We start from the raw sequence: 18714 nt of genomic DNA on the forward strand, positions 1-18714 counted from the left end.
TGTTTTCTCGACTCATATACTGATGTGAAAAGGTAAACAAGTTTAACTATTAATTGCTCTTTCTTTGCTTGTCTAATTTTATTGATTTATCTTTGACGTGTCGATGTGCCCACTTGTTGTCATAACATTTTATCCGCTTAAGTATAAGCTATCATTTGTAACTTTATTTTCAATTGATTAGGAAAATTTCAGCAAATTGAGAAAAATCGTGAGCAACGCTCCCTGTGCTAAAGGAGCGTGATGCCATTCGCCCAACTTTTGACCATTCTTAAGAAGCAGATGTTTTTGTGTTGACGGTTTGATTTGCCCGACATTGAGAAAATGCGAACACAATTAATTTGTAAGTTTTTGTTATTTTTTAATATTTTAGCCATGATATCCGTGATTTATTTTGATGATTTTTGAATTTGAATTTCTGTTTTATCTAACTGAAGCTGTTGCTGCGCCGACTAATAGATACATTGACGGCGAATGATAGCAAACTGTCTGATCCTTTGCCGATTGGATTTGCACCAGCCCTTGGAAACATGGAGATGGATGTCTCTATCCAGTTCTGCATTGCACTTCAAAACAGGTGAGAGGCGGGAGATAAGAGTCGGATCCGGGTTCTGTGGGGCAGAGCCAAGACGAGTCTAGACGGTTCATGGGTAATCCGGACGGTATTAGGAACCAAGGAACACCGTCGCATTCGTGGACAGCTTTGGTTAATTGTTTAGCACCTTTACTGTCTGTTTTTCTATTTTAAACGGTAATGAATTGTTGTTAGGTTTAGTTTAGTTTTTTAGTTTTTGGTTATTTAATCAGTGGTTCAGGCTTTTCCTTGTTCCTTTGGCATTCGGAAAAGATGTTTTGAAGTATTCTTTCACTTGACGATTTATTAATAAATTAATGTAGTACCTTTTTTCATTTCTTAGACAAGATGATCTTCTACCAGACACATTTCGTTGCCAACGTCGCCTATCAGTTTAAAAAAAGCGACGGAACTATTGTACGAGGAGGTACGTGTATAAAGCGAATTCATTTGTTACCGTACCACGCATTTTGTGAAATAATTGAATTGAATTTGTTTATGCTTTTAGGTCTATTTTTGGAACTTTACGACTCTGAACGACTTGAACAGACTTACATTGGAGAGACGAGCAACTGAATTGCCAGCACTCTGCCTGACGGCATCAATCAAGTTAAGTGGTCTCATTCATTTCTCGTAAAAATTTCACATGATGACGGATGCATAACAAATGCAACAAAGAAGATTTTTCTCGTTGCGAAATAGTGGCAGATAACAATGTTACGATGACTGGTTTTTCCATATTTTAATTCTTACACTGGTTTTCCCCCCGGTTATTTTCTCTGAATCGTTAAAAAAATGTCGAGGTTAATTTTGTTAGTCACGTGATATTTAGAAATTCTTTCAAAGAAAATAGGGCATGAAAAAAAATTGTTAAAGTGGGTAATACTTTCTTAATTCCCCTAGTCCCCTGCAATTACGGTAGAGTATATGGACAAAGCCATCATCATTACGTAATGAAGAAACAAGAAATGTGCTGTTCTCACTACTCGGGTTTCCCACTCCTTATTTTTTTTAGCGAGTGGTGGTAAACTATTTCAGTTGGTAATAAACTAGAAGCAAGCAGTAGCATTTTACTCGTTCAGTTTTAGAATTTTAAATTGTTATAAATGTAAACTATCCTGAAATAGGACCATACGTTAGACATTAAGCATAGCTTGCAGGCGTATAAGGCATATTATTAACGCGCTGAAACCAGCACTCGTCTATGTATAGGCGCAAACATGAGGATCTCACGATAGTCATCCCTCTGCTACCGACACGAACAGTTGAGCCGATTGCATAACGTGGTTTATTCAATTTCAGGTTTAACGGAAAGCAACAGAATCTTACGTGATGAATATTAAGTGCAATCACAGGATTTTGATTTGTATTGTCTTGTTAATTCGTGTCGCAATCCTAATTCTTAAACCGTTTTTCCCCCTCGGGTTTATCCCGGTCAATATTTTCTCTTAATCGATATTTTATCTTAACCAAATCAAACACCCGCAAATAATTCGCCGTTTCCAGTGATCGGATTAATTATACTATTATCTAATATTACTATTAGATATAAAACGTAGTATTATTTCCTATTTCATATGAATTTGGTTCAAGGTCACAAGGAACATGTAAAAGTGTAGAGGTTGGGTGAGAAAAAAGTTTTACATCATTATCAAGTTGGTAGAATTCATTCGGTTCAAGGTTACAAGGAACATTTCGTAAAAGTGTAGAGGTTGGGTGAGAATCGTGCCGGGGATGTAGAGGTTGGGTAAGAAAGAAACGTGTGGCATCATTATCAAGTAGGTAGACTTTCCGCAAGGCTTGAGAAAGGGTGAGAAAAAGTCGTATAAAAGGAGAGAGGAAAGGCCTCAGACATCAGTCGAGTGAGCATCTCCGACACGCTAACAACTGCTATTGTTTGTCATCAACAACATTCTTCGTCGTTATACCAGCTCGCAACCATGGGTAAATATAAATAATCTGTTTGTTTCTACTTACAGTCGTGAATCATTCTACATTTTGCCTATTTGTTAATATGCTAGTTAGTTTCGAATATTAATGTACAAATTTGTTTTCCTTATATTTAATTATGGCATCGTGCTGTTGCCGTGTGTTGTATCGGAAGGAAGGGCCAGGATTCAGTCGATGGCCGGCCGACGACAGCGCCTTCCGACCCGAATCTCTTCCAGCTGCTGCCAGCCCACCGGTGAATATTTCGATGTCGTTGGCGCTGGCCAGGAGTACGACGTTGGTGGATGAGACGCCTCGCAACGATCGCTAATGTCCCAAAGGTAACATGTTGAATGTTAATTTTGCCATTTAATGTTAATTTGTCAGTCTGAATGTTACGTGAAACTGTAAAAAAGAGTGGCTAAGATGTTGGGTCTGAATTGTGCAGTGGTGTAGAGGTTGATGGGTGAGAAAGAAATGTCATTATCAAGTCGGTAGAATTGCCGTAAGGCTTGAGTTGGAAGTTATGTTAGGGTGAGAAAGTCGTATAAAAGCAGAGTAAAAGCGATAGAAATCAGTCGAGTGACTGTCTCCGACCCGTCAGAAGCTGGAACGCAATGTGTCATTAACTGAATTCTTCTTATACGCAATATCGGGTACATATTTGTTTGTTGAGCTTAGAATCAGTTTAACTTTCTTGCTATGATGTGTCACTTGTTACTGTAATTTAATGTTCACACTATTTATTGTCTAGTTAGCTATGGCGTCGTGCTGCTTTTGGATGTTGTATCGTTGGTGATTAGGGTGATTAGGTCGAACATTGGTGTACCAATGTCCCCTGGGTATGGCGGATGCCAAGTCGCAATGCCCCCGTTTTACTACATAACATCAGCAACAAAATACGCAACGACCATTTGGTGTAACGACGTCCCCAAGTACTACAGCGAAAGGCCGAGTCGCGTTTGCTGCCCCAGTTTACTACACCGAGGAACCCAAGTATTAATCTGCTCCAAACTACTACCAAACAGAGGCTCCTGTTTACTACACCACCAACGCTCCCGAGTATTACTGAGTAATTACGCTCCCCCTGACTACTGCACTGAAGCTCCAAAGTACTACACCATCAGTGCACATTGCACAACCATTTCGTGTCCATAGGTAAATATGCTTTTTACGTAGAGTTTGAATCATTATATATTTTTATAGTTGTCAATTAATCATTCATAACTGAAATGTTTATTTTTGTTGATCTTAGTTAATGTTTGCGTCGTGTTGCTGTTGGGGTTCTATCGTTGGTAGCGGGTCGACTATTGTATTCTTCCAATCCTCAATCACAGGTAAATATTTGGTTGTTTCGATTCACATTTCTTATATAGTAATTTTCTACTTATAATTCAATATTAATGTTTTCGTTATTTATTGTTTAGTAAGCTATGGTGTCGTGCTGCTGTTGGTTGTTGTATCGTTGATGGGTGAACCGAACACTGGTGTACCGATATCTCCAGAGGATGGTGGATGCGAAATCGCAACGCCGTCGCCTAACCAAGACAACATAGTCAACAACCAGTTACTTCACCAAAGCATCGGAGGACTTCACCAAAACCTGTGCTGCTCCGCGTGTTGCTCCAGCTTGCTGTCTTGAGACAACGTTACTCCGCTTCCAGCTACTACACCTAGGCTCCAGCTTGCTTCACCACCGAGGCATCGGATTGTTACACACCTACCCACGCTGCTCCAGTCTCCTACATAGAGGATCCCAACACTACACATCCAGGGCACCGGAGTACTACACGACTACGTATGCTGCCCAAGCTGACTACACCAAGGCTCCCAAGTGATCTCTGCTAGCAGCTACTACACCGAGTCACTAAAATTCTACTCTGCCCCCAGCTACACACTCGCAACTGAGCCGGCCAACTATTACGCAGGCAGTACCTACAAACCACTGTTTACGCTTCTCCGACCTAACACACCGACCGAAGTATTACTCTGCCCCGAATTACTACATCAGTAAGGCACTTGAAAGTAAAACCACAACCTACAATGTGAGATCTAAAATTTGTGTTCGATGTTGATGTGATCAAATCTTAAAAGTTATTGTCAATTGAAACTGATTGTTGATTTTAAATGCAATAAATTGGTAATGCGGAAAATTGGAGCAAATAAAATTGGTAATGCGAGTAATCATCTTGTACAACATCTCAACACCTCCAACCATTTAAACATTGGGACGTTTTCTGTATATGCTTTTGGATATTACCTATTTTACTTGATTGGAATGATTAGTTACAATCTTGGAGTTCTTTATCATTGGAAAAATTTCATTTTTTAGGTAATTTACGCAAAGCTTTTAATATTTCAGTACACAATAAACAAACAAATTGAAAGAAATTTTTTATTGTCCCACCTCCACCCACAATTCCACCACGTTTTTAAATCACATACATAAATATATAGAGCATAAACTTATACACATACATACAAATACAGAAATACACCTAAGTTAACCCGTTGGCTGTCACGCCATACACCCCGTAGGTTGTTTTCTACTACTCTACGCGCCATGTCTGAAGGATCCATGACCAAGGTTGGACTTGCCATTGCTGACAAGTCCGTGCTGAAAAGGGGGAACTACTGGTGCATTGCCTAATAGGCGCCTTGCGGCAAATTTTGGGCTGGTGCGACTTTCCGACCCCGCGGCATGAAAACCACGAGGCCGAACAGCACACGCAGCCCGTGCTAAGGAGCTAGGGGAGAACAAAGGCGTGGCAGACAACGGGTTAACTAACACAAACACAAACATATTACCAACAACGATGATCCGCGCTGACATCTTGGAGATACCGGCGACGTTTTGGTGTCCATCTTCTCGACGTTTCCTCTGCATTACCTGAATAAAGAGAAAACAATTGTTATTTAGACAAGCCAATAAAAGTTACATAATAAAGAGAGAAACAGTAATCAGGTTTTTTAGCTCAAAGATTTAAAAATGCAATTTTTTAACTTAAAATCAAGCTTACAATATTGAGAACTATACACAGAACAAAGCTCACTTGCTAGTTTGTCGAAAATTTTCCGGAAGTATACCGGAAGTAGCAATAGCTCCTCAACGGTTGAACTTTCGTCAAAATAAACCAGATATTCGTGATCCCCATGAAATTTGGGGTCGATCTGATATGTTTTAAACGAAATCCAGAATTTGGCCAAAATCGAGAATTTTCCTGAGACATAGAGCTGTATTTCACGACGGCGTGACAAAGACATATCATTATAAAAGATTAGTAGATGTACGATGAGGAATTTCAATTGACTAGGCGAAGTTAGACGAGAGATGGAAACGAAAATAAGAAACGAAATCCAGAATTTGGCCAAAATCGAGAATTTTCCTGAACTATAGTTCAGGAAAATTTTCGAAACCGGAAGTACGAAATCGTACAAAAAAATACATGAACTTTACCACAAATTTCACGAGGATCACGAATATGTGGTTCTTTTGTACGTAGAATGAATATTTACTAAACTACTGACTGAAATGAGTAAAACCGGAAGTAGAAAAAATAAGCAAATATCGAAAATTTAACAAGTGAGCTTTGTTGGGGGAATAGTTGTCGTCAGTTATCACTAAAAGATTACCACAAAAAACTACCGATAAATGTTTAAGGAGATGTGCAAAGTATCTGAAACTGACTGTTTTGACAGCTAAAAATTATCGAAAAGCCATCTAGCGTTAGAAAAAAGAAACGCCCAAGTAAAACTTCGTTTGCGCGCAAGAAGGGCTTGATTTTGGAATTATTACACAGACAGAGTTCAACGCAAATAACTAGTAGATAATCTACAAAAATAATTCGATTGTCGGGTACCTGGGTATATTCCAGTGGTGAATGACTACAGGTGTGTCATAGCGGACGGAAGCGATCACTGAAGTGGTCCAGTAACTCGTCAGTGAAGTAAGGACAAATTGTGTAGCAGCATAAGGACGGAAGCCAGATGAGCGTGTGTCTCGAAGACAAGGATGGAGTAGAACGTTGGTGGAAGTCACTCTTCTCATAGATGGGGATCTTGCGAGCTCTGTACAAAAAAATGTATCACATTAATGAAAATATAAAAATGAATAAAACATATCAATCTTTACCTTTTCTAAGAAGCACACTGACATGTTCATAATGAAAAAAACAGTAAAAATGGCATTCACAGCAACCAACAGCATTACTCCTCGTGTTGAGATAAATTTCTGATGGTAAAGAAAGTGTCATGAACATTTTTTGCAGCAGTATAGTAGTAGGCTTTACCTATATCATTTGAGTGATGAATATAGTAAGGCATAATTTGATTCTCATCCAGCAGATCTGGTATGTTTACAAACACATGGAAAGTATGTTATTCATTCCAGACTCTTCATGTCACTGAAATTCTAAGAAGCAATGGGAAAAAGAACTCTATGTTACTTACAAATTTACATGGATTTACCTATGACAAAAAAAACTCTACCTATCCCTTGACTGAGTTTCCTTCTAAACAGAAGTAGAAACAGCCATAACAAAAGACAAGCTGCTGCAGGTTAAACCACCAAAATTGCAAGATTCCGAAAAGATCCTGTGGTTCATGAGCAAGAGTACCTATGTTATATGAAAATCTGAATTATGATGGTCTTAATGCTTCACTGTTCTGGTATGGTAGCAGTAAAGAGAAAATTACCTATCTCGGAACATTTGTATTCCACTATGTGTGGGCTTCAAAGGTCGTCGCTATTGCAACGTCAGGCTGACGTTGCTATAGTGTATTTTGGCTATTGCAACGTCAGGCCGCTAGGTGCGCTGCAGTCTGACGTTGCGCTATGCTGGAGGCTTGGAGCAACGTCAGGCCGCTAGGTGCGCTGCAGTCTGACGTTGCGCTATGCCAGCGCATAGCTATGCTGGAGGCTTGGAGCAACGTTAATGAACCATTTAATTTTAATGCTACAAAATATGTAGAGAATATAAATTTCAAATAATGCTAATAATATGTAATAGCTGCATAATATGTCAGAGAGAATCAATCTGACGTTCTCTATCCGTCTTTACCGTCTCTATCCTACTTGACTTCGTCGCTGCAGTCTGACGTTGCTCTATCCCAGCGCAACCGAGTCGCTTTCTTAATCTTAAGCTTGGAGCAACGTCAATAACTACTTAATGCTACAATTCATGTATAATGTTTTATACTGCCATAATATGTTAAAACTCCTATGAATTTATAGAGAATCAATCTGACGTTGCGCTATATATTCCTACATTATACATATATTGCTGGAGCGTTTGCGTTGCTTACCCGAATCTCTGATCCTAATCTAATCCTACCGCCAAGCCTACCGCTGAGCCTCTCTTTATGACCATGCTGAACTTACGTCAGGCCGCTAGGCGCTGTAGTCTGACGTTGCGCTATCATATTGCATCCCATTCCATTCTTACAGCTTTATAATACTATAACAGGATCCCGCTTAAATACTGTATGAATGTTTTGCCAAATCCCGCCAGGAAGAAATTCCATCAGATGATATTCTCATTATTGTTCCGTTAGCTCACCGATTTGCACAACTTTTACTGGTTCTCTTTATTTTTCTTTTTGGACACTTTTAAAAATTAAAGCATTAGTTTCATATGTCCAATGATTTTGATCCAGCGCCTATGACGGGGGTAATAGCCTAGCAGTAGAGGGTAGCAAACGTCAGAATTAAAGGGCCTGACGTTGCTCCGGGAAATACTTTACTACACTAAGAGGCCCATTACGATAGCGCAACGTCAGACAACAGCGCACCTGACCGTAGCATTAAAATATGAGTTGGCTGACGAAGTGAAGAATGATAGCGCAAATTCAGATTGATTCTCTATGAATTTATAGGAGTTTATACATACTGTGCAGGTCGGGATGCAGGTATACAACATTATACACGAATTTTAGAATTAAGTAGTTGGTTGACGTTGCTCCAAGCTTAAGAAAGGGACTCGGGTACGCTAAGATAGCGCAACGTCAGCCTGCAGCGACAAAGGGAAGTAAGAATAGAGCAACGTCAGATTGATTCTCTCTGTCATTTTATGCAGCTATTACATATGATTTTTAGCATTAAGTGGTTGGTTGACATTGCTTCAAGCCTCCAACATTATTTTAGCTATAGAAAGGGACTCAGTGCGCTGGGATAGCGCAACGTCAGACTGCAGCGCACCTAGCGGCCTGACGTTGCTCCAAGCCTCCAGCATAGCTATGCGCTGGCATAGCGCAACGTCAGACTGCAGCGCACCTAGCGGCCTGACGTTGCAATAGCCAAAATACACTATAGCAACGTCAGCCTGACGTTGCAATAGCTTTTTCGGGCTTCAAACATGGGTTTTCGGCTTTTGTTATCCTGAAGATCATGATGAACAATGAGTCAGTGACTGAGCGCTAAGCCAACTTGTTGGAATGACAGCATACATCTAGACTTGCAGAAATAAATTGGTATAATATACAAAATAAGGAAACTAGGGCAAACTAAACTAAGATGCGAAGTTCAGCTTGATATTTGAAATCACAGAAAACTAAGTATAAATTACTAAATTAGCAACACTTTGTTTCGCGCAATTCATGTTAAATTGTTAATTACGTTAATTACGGTTGCAGTCTTCTGAGTAGGCCTACTCGGCAGCAGCCATTTTGTTAATTTTTAGTTTGTCTGCAAGATTGAAATTACTAGTCACTACAGCGTATTGAATCTATTTCCCTTTATCACTTTCAACTGATTTCACTGATTTGTGTAAGCTGCTTAGAACGAATTTATAAAACAAAGCAAAAGAAAATTGAACACAACACAAACAGCAGCATCAGCTATGCCAGCAGCCAGCAGGAAACAAGACGCGTCGCGTCACGGCCTCTTTAAGGCGGGAAAACCAAATTTGAATTAGTAAACAGCAAGTCAGCAACCCAATCGAAAATATTTTCGAAAAAACTTTGAAGATTGAAAGTGAGCATTGAGCAATATAATAATACAATTAAACGATGAACATAGCAGAAAGGCAGTTATAAATTCATCCAGTTATCAGTTTGAAATGTTTTTTTATGTTTTTTTTTTTCTTAAATGAATTTTTCTATTTGCGGAATTGAAGGAGCTATTTGGGCCGAAACCTCCAATGGTCATCGCTGAATAAGCAAATTTTTATTGCTTCTGGCAATCCAATAAGGGAATCATTTTATTAGCTATTTCTGGCGGAACCACAAAGAAAATTTAATAACAAGAATTGAATATTTAGAAAGTACTTAATTAATTTAATCAAACTTCGTCATGGTACAGTCTGGGTACAGCTCTAGATAACACACCGGACGTCATTTATAATTTAATAAGTATTGTAGGTATTGTAGCTGCCTGCACCGGTGCGGTGGTAAGGGAGGGCAGGGGCAACTGGGAGTTCATATTCGTGAACGGGAGCAACTGGGAGCTCGTAGACGTGGACGGGAGCGACGGGCAAGTGGTCGCCCTTTGGCCGGAATCCGTTTTCATCGGCGGTCCAGGTCAGAGTGAATTTCTCGCCTTCGGGGGAGACCCAGTAAGAGGATCCAGCGTTGGTGTTGCCATAAACGTCGTCGTAAGTGGCTTTGCCATAAGAATCGTAGGCGACGCCTTGCATCTTCTTCTGCACCTGCGATTCCTCGCGGGTCGTGTAGTCCGATCCAGAGTAGCTGCAAATGAACAAAATTCATTTTTATTAGTACTTTCCTAATTAATTTAAAGAGAATAAGGACTTACCCCCATTTGCTGCTTCCGTCGAGATTGCGGACGTCGTGTTGGCTGGTGATGGCAATTCCGCCATATCTGCTGTCCTTGTTGTAGCCGGAAGAACCATAGCTGGGAGACGTCATGTAACTGGAGTCCTTGTAGTTGGATGGGTAGCCGGAAGGAGCGGCGACAGCAACGGCCAAGAGAGCAGCGACGATAAACTGAATAAAAATGAAGTTTAACTTTTCTGTAAAAATAATTCAATTTATTGGGTGGATTAGTTACCAGCTTCATGTTGCTTCGATTGTTTGTTCCTAAGAATGGTGCTGTGGAGGGACAATCGCTGGACTTTTTATACTGGCCGGTGCTCCCGTGTAATAGTCGAACTATCTAAATCGCTTAGTAAAAGGCCGTTAGTCTACGTCTGTCCCGGCTTTTCTTTTTTTAGTCATTACTATCACACAGAATGGCAAGGACGGCCGCGCCCATTGCAAATTCAATCCCATTTAAATTTCGAAATTTTAGAGTAGATTTCTCAACTGTGATAGTACGCAAACCGGTGCAACTATTAATGCATGCAAAGTTTCGATTTTAAAGCTCAGATTATTGGCGTTGGCGATATTTTTTGGAGAGAATATTTTACTTAAATAGTAAGATCGATCCTTGAATCGTCCTTGTCGTCGAAATTCCTTGAATAGCACATTCGAGGCTTTATTGTAATCGAGCGGTTATATCATACACTGTTGCAAGAATAAAGCGTAATTATTCACACAGCGTTATCTATCGTAGAACGTTCAAACAGAAGCAAAGGGTTGAACTGCATGTTTGATCTATCTCTATCTCCCATGTTCCTGCATGGGAAATGAGGAAGGATAGGGGATGTCTACAAGTATAGTTTTACTTCGATTTATCAAAATTTGCATTACGGGAATAGACTTTCAAACTTGTACAAGTAAAGGCATAACTTGTTATTAAAAATCTTTGTGTACGAAAAGCTTAGACTGAACGAAACAGTTTAGAAAAAGGCAATCGTAAAAATATTGAATAATAAAAATTCAATATAACTAATGCGATTTCATTCAGCGGCGCACGCACATTCTAATCTTGACCCACACTCCAGTAAATCTCAGCACAACCAGAATAGTCAACTCACGTGATTTATTCGGTTTCATTCTGTCTGTTTTCCTCAGCTAATCGTAATTAGGTGTAAAGACTCTTATTTTCATTATGGGAATCTAATCGATTAGTGTTTCTTTGTCTTCTAAATGACTGGAATTCAAAAGTAATTTAGCTCTGCTTCATGAAGCAGAGCTAAAATGAAACTATCTGGCAACAAATTCTAACGAAATATATAATAAATAAAATATCTAATACTGGCTATGTGTTTCAGCAATGTGCAACAATATAATCCAATCAATATGGATAATTAATGAAGCAACTTTTCGGAGTTCTTCGACACAAAAAGTTTAATTTAACGGAATTCAAGTTTTACGGAACTTTCAAGCCGACGACGTTCAACTTTCAAAACAAAAAGAAGCTTCCAAGTTATAAGAGAAAAAAAAAATCGGAAATAAAAGTGAACAGTCCGTAAAACCCATTAAAAAAGAAAGAAATATTGACCAGTTTGAGTTATCCAATCAATGATAAGGTGACTGCTTCATCCTCTGGAAACTGGGCTCTTTTCTCCGCATTCGGCACGTACCTACGGCCGTCGAATCTCTCAAAATGAACCCAAATTTTATCATGTTCGATGGGAACAGCCGCAGGAAGGAGCTCCAAGGTTTCTTTAAGATAACAAAACAAAAAAAGATATTTAGATGGTTATTTGATATTAAATCTTATTAGTGGTCCAGAAACGCATAATTGGTTACCTTCAGGAACGTTTAATTGAAATTGGGGGTTAGATTCATCACTATCAAACATCAAGATATGATAGTGCGGCTGATCTTGGCTGGGAATGACTTTCTTTGTTCGGGAACAAGCTTCATCTTCATCAACTTCCTCATGGTCCGAATCATCATCGCTTGTCACCTTGGATTTCCATTCATTCGATTTTTGGAACTTCACATTCCAAGACACAATAACGCAAGGCTTCCTAAAGTTGAATCCTCCCCATTTTTTGTAATTGCAAATCACAACGAGACCAACTGAAAATTTTAACGAGGACGGCCGATGATGAACAGTTTTCTGAAAAAGACAAAACAATAATGAAAGGGAAAACTTTGCACATTAAACATGTAACCTCACCGCTGCAGCGATTTCAGCTTTTTGTTCGTTGAGCTTACTGATACATTTCCCTAGCATGTTCGATGGACTCAGAGAATAAAAGTAACCAATAAAAGGTTTATATTCTGGAGACTGAAAATAATTCTACAATTAAACAACAAGAATTAATCGTATGAATTTGTTTATACAGTACGGTGGATATCATACTTGAAGTAGTTGGATTGCATCGTCTAATTGGATGCCCAAACGGATACAGTGTTCTGCGTAGCACATGATTATGTTTGGGTTTTGGGGTGACATGGAACACTCCAATCGTACATAGAATGACAAAATGTCTCTCATCCTTTCCAGCCCATATATTCGATCATATAGGTGCCGCCTAAAATACGTTATAACTTCTAGCATTTCAAACAAAACAGAGTCGACTGACGCTGCTGGTTGTTCTCTGAGGGATGGATACAAACTTGACTGGTTTAAATACCCTCCACGAAAGACGTCAATATAAATGCTATCGTCGTCCTCTGATCTAAAGAAGGGAAACCAAAGAATCTTACAATGTTAAACTGTATAGCAATAGTTTATGCTGTTACCCGGCTGAATCCTTCCATCTAAGAAGAAGAAGAGGACGGTTCATAATCATGAAATCCGGGAGATTATTTTCGTATTCTCTATTATTCTGTTTACAATAAACCGCCTCACAAAGAATGCCCATTTTCCAAGCCACTTCCTGATAGATGGCACACAAAACTGCTGGACAACCTTCCTTTCTTTCAAACGCCTTCAAAGTATGGAGAACGAACGAAAAATATAAATAAATAACATTAGACCTTGATCAGCATTGCATTTTAGCCAAATTGATAAAGTTGCAAGGCATACCTGTTGAAAATTACTATAGAGTCTGCGATCAGTATAAAAATTTGGAAATTTTTTAAAACCCAATTCATTGAACATAACTTGGTTTATGGAATCCAAAATTTTAAGATTTTTCTTCTTTGGATCATCAGTGCTAGCACATGATACTTTTCCCACTTCCAATTCCAGCAGTTGTTTCACTCTATCAGTTATTTTTTCAATGGAGCTTTCCAGGTTTTTCAAACAAGTTTGTCCTTTTCCATGTCCCAATGTTGACCACTGTGATATAAGTGATACTCCCTCAAACAGAGACTTTCGAGATTCTGGTTGGGCCATAAAATCTCTCCACTTTTTGTCCAGTATAGAGATCCTCACTTTGACTAATGCATCTCTGGCATAGTGAAGTGTGGTTTTATTTTCTCTTCTAAAGAAAATCAAATGTTGGTTATGTTTAAATTTCTACATGAATTAATTGATAGTCACATTTTCTTGTCATCGATGATTTCTTCAAGTTCATTCTGCACATATTCAGGAATGGGATATGACTCCGCAATCAACTCATTGATCACAATGAGGGGAGATTGACCCAATGGATAAGCTACAGAGGACATGTTTTGAACAGCTTTTTGGACTTCTTTTGCTTTCTTCAATCTCATAGTTGTCCACTCAAACCAAACATTTTCATAGCTATTGGGAGTCTGCGAAAGAAAATTGCCCCACCTGTGCAACAGTTTTTAATTGTAAAAAGAAAGCAAAAACATTATTAGTTTAATCACCTTTGAATGAACTTGAGCCTCCATAGCTCATCTGATTCTCGAATAATATTGTATAAAGGCCGACAGGAAACCATAAGACTTTGCAAGTCAGATATGGAAATAGTATCCAGTGAAAAGATGTAACATATTAAAACTTCGTTAGGCAAAGAAAGAAGACTCATTTTTTTAAAATCTGAATCTATTTTTCGACCTGAAATACACAATGCCTGTTTAATGTGTACGTTCAAATTTCAAAGTACGAAACGGACGAACATTCGATCGGTTTAGAAATTTAACTACTGAGTGATAACTGATTTCAGTGATTTGGGTTTAGAAAAATCATCGCCAGGGGTGCCAAATCTTCAAAAAAAATACTAGATCAAAAAATGAATAAACAAATAAAAAAACCGCAAAAACAGGCAAAAACTAAAAAATTTTTCGCGAAATGGGGTGAAATAAAAAATATATTTAAAAAATAACCTATTTCATGATTGGGAATTTTGAAGTTTGGACTTTGGAACTAGGAAGGAAATGGAAGTTTGGAACAATTTGGTGGAAAGTTGGAGTAGGGCTAGAATAAATTGGAATCAATTTGAATTATTCAATTCAATTTTAATTGAGGTGACGACGTCGTCACCCTATCTGTACAGATATAGGATAGGACTCCATAAATAAGACATTACAACATTGGTTTACTAGGGTTCTTATGAAGTTTTCAATGAGCATCAAAACAATGCTAGACGGCAGAATTTTATCACGTCCCCATTTGATGTGTTTCACTTAATTTCACTTATTGTCAGCATGTGGCACATCTTACGTGGCATCACAAAACTGTAAATTGATCATTGAATTTCGTCGCGTTTAGCTATTTGCCTGTAGGCAACTATCTATACGCCTTGACTGGACTAGCCAACAGACCAGAGTTTACATATCGATTGTGAATGTATTGGATAAAAAGGTGAATTACTGAAATTCTTTGATCAATAAAATAATCTCATTCCATAATTTTCTATTCCAAAACGATGGCGACTTACATCTTAGGATAAAAAAAGACATTTTCGAACTAATAATATAGGTTAAAATATTAACCAGTTACACAGTTACTACACCGTGGAAACTGATGGTTCCGGAGCAGCGGGTGGTTTCGTCCTGAAGAAACGAGATGAAACCAACAGCTCCAATAGAAAGGCTAGGAGAGAAAAGCCGCCACCTAGGCCGAGGACAATGAAAGAACTGGTCATGTCGTAAAGAGTCAATTGGCTTTTCTTCGGTCGGTAGGCCTCCCTCGTTAAACACTTGTCGATCGGCTTCAAATACCGCTGGGTAATTTGAGAATAGAGTCCCGTTTCACGCATCGTTTGGAGCCTGTTAAAGTGTCGGATCGGTGAGAAATTTGTCTTAATTCCTTCAAAATGACGTAATGTACCCTCTATTAATTGTGGATAAATGAGGAAAGTGTTTAGCTACGCCGAAACTCCAAACTTGTGAATAATCCAATTCTTTTCCAAATGTCAATTTGCATTCGCCGCGATGTTCCGCCATGCTCTTGTACACCAGCAACTCCCCAAGTCTCTTGACCTGATGAAAGCCAATCAAAAAGATGTGAAACCCATTCTGTCAATTTCTTTTTGGTTTTTTCCCGTGACATAATAATAAAAGACGTAATGTTACAGAAATATCTTATTACAGCAGTTGGAGAGTTTTTTTGGTATTTCGACGGAGTCAGTTTCACACAAGTCTCTACCTGATGCAGTAGCTTTTCCAGACTAATCACGACACTTACGGTGCAACTTGGATGGCGACTTCCGCGGCCGTGAATAATTCAGCGCATTATTTCTGGTAGTGGTTCAATAATCCTTGTCCTCCATAAGACCCAACAGTAGGAAATAACAGTGTCATTCCGCTTCAGCACTCGGCTGAAAACCACCAAACTTCTAGCTGTATACTGCGTAGGCGCTTTCGTACAAAATTAAGAACAAAACAAAATTAGATTTCGAGTGAAAAACATAACAGATGAAAACTGGTTTGTTGTTTTGTTTGATTCCTATCGCCATTTACAGCAGTTGTTAGTTCTATGACTCAGCAACCTCGTGACGTGGCGACATGTCAGTTTCATGTCATCCCTCATCAACACTTTGACTTAGGCCTACTAATGAGTGCGTGAAGTTAAAGGACAATCAGTTCGCGAATCAAACCGAACATCACGAAACGCGATGGCGACCAGCGTGCCAAAAAAACAAATAACCCATCCATCCACCTTATACTTGGTAAACCTGTCAGATGTACGTATGTGTCTTTTTTTAATATTTATGCTATCGCGAACATCAGACATCCGCGCCGAAACAGAAATGTCAGACATATCCTGGTGAATAAAGGGACTTATCTTATTTGCGTGATTTTTAAATTCAACTTGTTGAATAATAGTTGAAGTTCCATTTCTTTTGAATCAACAGAATTTACTGATGAACTTCATAAATACGGCGAATACTACGAGTTCGGTATTTGTGACAGACTGACGAGGTAATTAAACATTAGGCTAATGTTCTGATTCTCGTATTATATTGCTGTCGATTGTCGAAATTTTATTTATAATCTTGCTTTTAGAAATCTTCATCGTTACTTACATTTTTATCGTGATTTTGTGTCTTGTGTATTTTTGTTTACCCCACGTTAATTTGATACGAAATGTCTCTGGTTATGTTATCTGTATATGTGCAGCAGTCAACGCTTTAGATGCGCTGTCGAAACGCTATCGTTTCACGCAATCTTTCGTTTAGTTGCATTTTTTTTTAAATTCAGAACAACAACACATTATGTAACAAAGGCTTTGATTTTTTTAAATATAAAATAAAAGGTTTGAAACATTCCTTTGCCTCAAAATGCTCCTCGCAAATACAGTTATAATAATTACTTGTCGTTTAACAAACCAATTTCAATGTTGGGCCATTTGATAAGTTCAACATCGAAATGCCTAGATATTTTGGATTAACTGATACCGGCAAAGAAAAGAAAAAACTGCGTAAGGTCAAATACCTGAATCCTTTAATAAGCTGTTGATCCTGGACAGCAATAACGATTGAGTACTTCCGCCGGATCAGCTTCAGCGGATTAATAATGAATTTAAATCTCTCTACAAGAAGGAGATTCCGCTAGAGTAAGAAAGCAACTGGGAGAGAAATACAAATGTTCAAACAAGGCGGTGATTGACCAATATTCTTCATCGGAAATTCTTATTTCAATAAAAGGCAACTCGAGTATACTCTTACAGATCCAATAAAAAGCCGAAGACTGATATTAACGGCAATGCCTCAAATAATTGATCATTTTTGCAGATGGCTTTTAATACATGCGAAAAATAAAATTTAAGTAAATAAAACCCTCGACTAATGTGTTATTAGGTTAGTGATACAGTGATAAAGTAGGAATGGGATATTGTTTAAAAAGAATTTGGAAAATTTTCGACCCAAAGTTAAATAGATTTAAAAAACTGGGCCAAATCGGTCATGAAATATTGCAATAAGTGTCGGAAAAGAAGAACTATTGCGCAAATTATCCATAAAATATAAACATGATCGACGATCGAACATTATATACTTCAAAAAATAATTTAGATGACATCCATTAAAAACACAAGGGAAGAGGAGCCGTTTGGCGATCGCAGCTCACATGGACAAGGTTTTGGCAGCAAATGTATGGGGGATTCCGACAAGATAATCCACGATGGATTATCCCGATCAAGAAATCGATAATCTCGTCAAACATATCGCCACTCCGCACCATTACATAACCCAAGTCATAATCCCCTAATCCTCCGCCGCCACAGTTTGAAAGAAAAGGATAATCCTGCCACGCGCGGATGTGGCGGCAGGAAGTGTTTGCCAGGATTTTCTACTCGATCGACCAATAGAGAAGGAGGTCAAACTGTCTAAAAAAATGTTTCCTCAATAAAAAAGAAATCGAAAAGGTGGAAATTTCGCATTCTGACTTTGGACTTTGTTCACTCCACATCTTTCTCAAAGGTCAGTTTTCTGTTCGTGCCTGTTCCTAGTTCTGAGTTACGATTTAATTTTGAAGTGCTTAAGTAGTTACCATTAACTTAACTATGTATACTTATGGTAATTATACTTTTTCGAATCTTATTCTTGATACGTAATGACATGATTTAACTTAACTTTGTTTTACTTGCAGATTGTTATCCAGTTGTTTCCACTTCGAAATCTTCTTCCGGATCAGGACGTCAGCGCCACTTTTACGACGAGGTCCAGCTGGAGCTACTGGAAGCAGAGTTCACCACAGATCCATTTCCCAATCGAGAAAGTCGTCGCCGCATTGCCCAGTTGATTGGCGTCTCTGAGAAATCGATTATGGTATGGCATTTTCATTTTTACTTTTTAATTCAATTACCTGAAATTAATTTCTTTTCTTGATTGTATTAGTGGTGGTTTCAGAATCGCCGTCGACGAGCCCGCCAACTTGGATCATCACGAGCCGCAACTTCAACTCGAGAAACAAATCGCCAACATCGTCGATCACCGCCTTACGTTTCTCGTCAACGTCAACAAGGTATAAGTTTCTATTGGATTAAAAAGAATTATGGGATTGATTTAACTTTCGTCTTTTGTTTTAAATTTGCAGATACTTACGACTCCGCTCAAGTCCTT

At 38.6% G+C, this 18714-nt stretch overlaps 3 protein-coding genes and 2 long non-coding RNA genes across 6 annotated transcripts; 1 reads left to right on the forward strand and 4 right to left on the reverse strand.

Moving 5' to 3' along the window:
- Positions 1–2425: 2425 nt before the first annotated feature.
- Positions 2426–4859, forward strand: LOC124208732. 2 transcript variants are annotated; one of them, XR_006880565.1, is made up of 5 exons: positions 2426–2515; positions 2676–2841; positions 3255–3658; positions 3756–3837; positions 3928–4859. It is a non-coding gene; the product is annotated as an uncharacterized LOC124208732 (long non-coding RNA). The 2 variants fall into 2 exon arrangements; XR_006880564.1 differs by having other exon boundaries at positions 2436–2515; positions 2680–2841.
- Positions 4860–4881: 22 nt separating this feature from the next.
- On the reverse strand, positions 4882–7281 carry LOC124208725. Its single transcript, XM_046606616.1, has 6 exons — positions 7196–7281; positions 6989–7116; positions 6790–6911; positions 6633–6731; positions 6361–6568; positions 4882–5390 (listed from the first exon to the last, which is right to left on the reverse strand). Exons 3-6 carry the CDS (start codon positions 6821–6823, stop codon positions 5387–5389), a joined length of 345 nt encoding a protein of 114 aa, XP_046462572.1. The 5' UTR covers positions 6824–6911; positions 6989–7116; positions 7196–7281; the 3' UTR covers positions 4882–5386.
- Positions 7282–9744: 2463 nt separating this feature from the next.
- LOC124208720 (endocuticle structural glycoprotein ABD-4-like) lies at positions 9745–10636 on the reverse strand. Its single transcript, XM_046606608.1, has 3 exons — positions 10506–10636; positions 10251–10441; positions 9745–10183 (listed from the first exon to the last, which is right to left on the reverse strand). The coding sequence occupies exons 1-3, from the start codon at positions 10512–10514 to the stop codon at positions 9841–9843; spliced, it is 543 nt and encodes a 180-aa protein (XP_046462564.1). The 5' UTR covers positions 10515–10636; the 3' UTR covers positions 9745–9840.
- Positions 10637–11668: 1032 nt separating this feature from the next.
- LOC124208701 (F-box only protein 21-like) lies at positions 11669–14389 on the reverse strand. The gene is made up of 8 exons (XM_046606575.1): positions 14075–14389; positions 13782–14018; positions 13323–13722; positions 13037–13224; positions 12654–12972; positions 12468–12590; positions 12092–12407; positions 11669–12004 (listed from the first exon to the last, which is right to left on the reverse strand). The coding sequence occupies exons 1-8, from the start codon at positions 14233–14235 to the stop codon at positions 11850–11852; spliced, it is 1899 nt and encodes a 632-aa protein (XP_046462531.1). The 5' UTR covers positions 14236–14389; the 3' UTR covers positions 11669–11849.
- Positions 14390–16776: 2387 nt separating this feature from the next.
- On the reverse strand, positions 16777–18451 carry LOC124208484. Its single transcript, XR_006880459.1, has 2 exons — positions 18236–18451; positions 16777–17219 (listed from the first exon to the last, which is right to left on the reverse strand). It is a non-coding gene; the product is annotated as an uncharacterized LOC124208484 (long non-coding RNA).
- Between the last annotated feature and the right edge of the window lie 263 nt (positions 18452–18714).

This window comes from Daphnia pulex, chromosome 12 (genome assembly GCF_021134715.1).
Source record: "Daphnia pulex isolate KAP4 chromosome 12, ASM2113471v1".
Classification (NCBI taxonomy): domain Eukaryota; kingdom Metazoa; phylum Arthropoda; class Branchiopoda; order Diplostraca; family Daphniidae; genus Daphnia; species Daphnia pulex.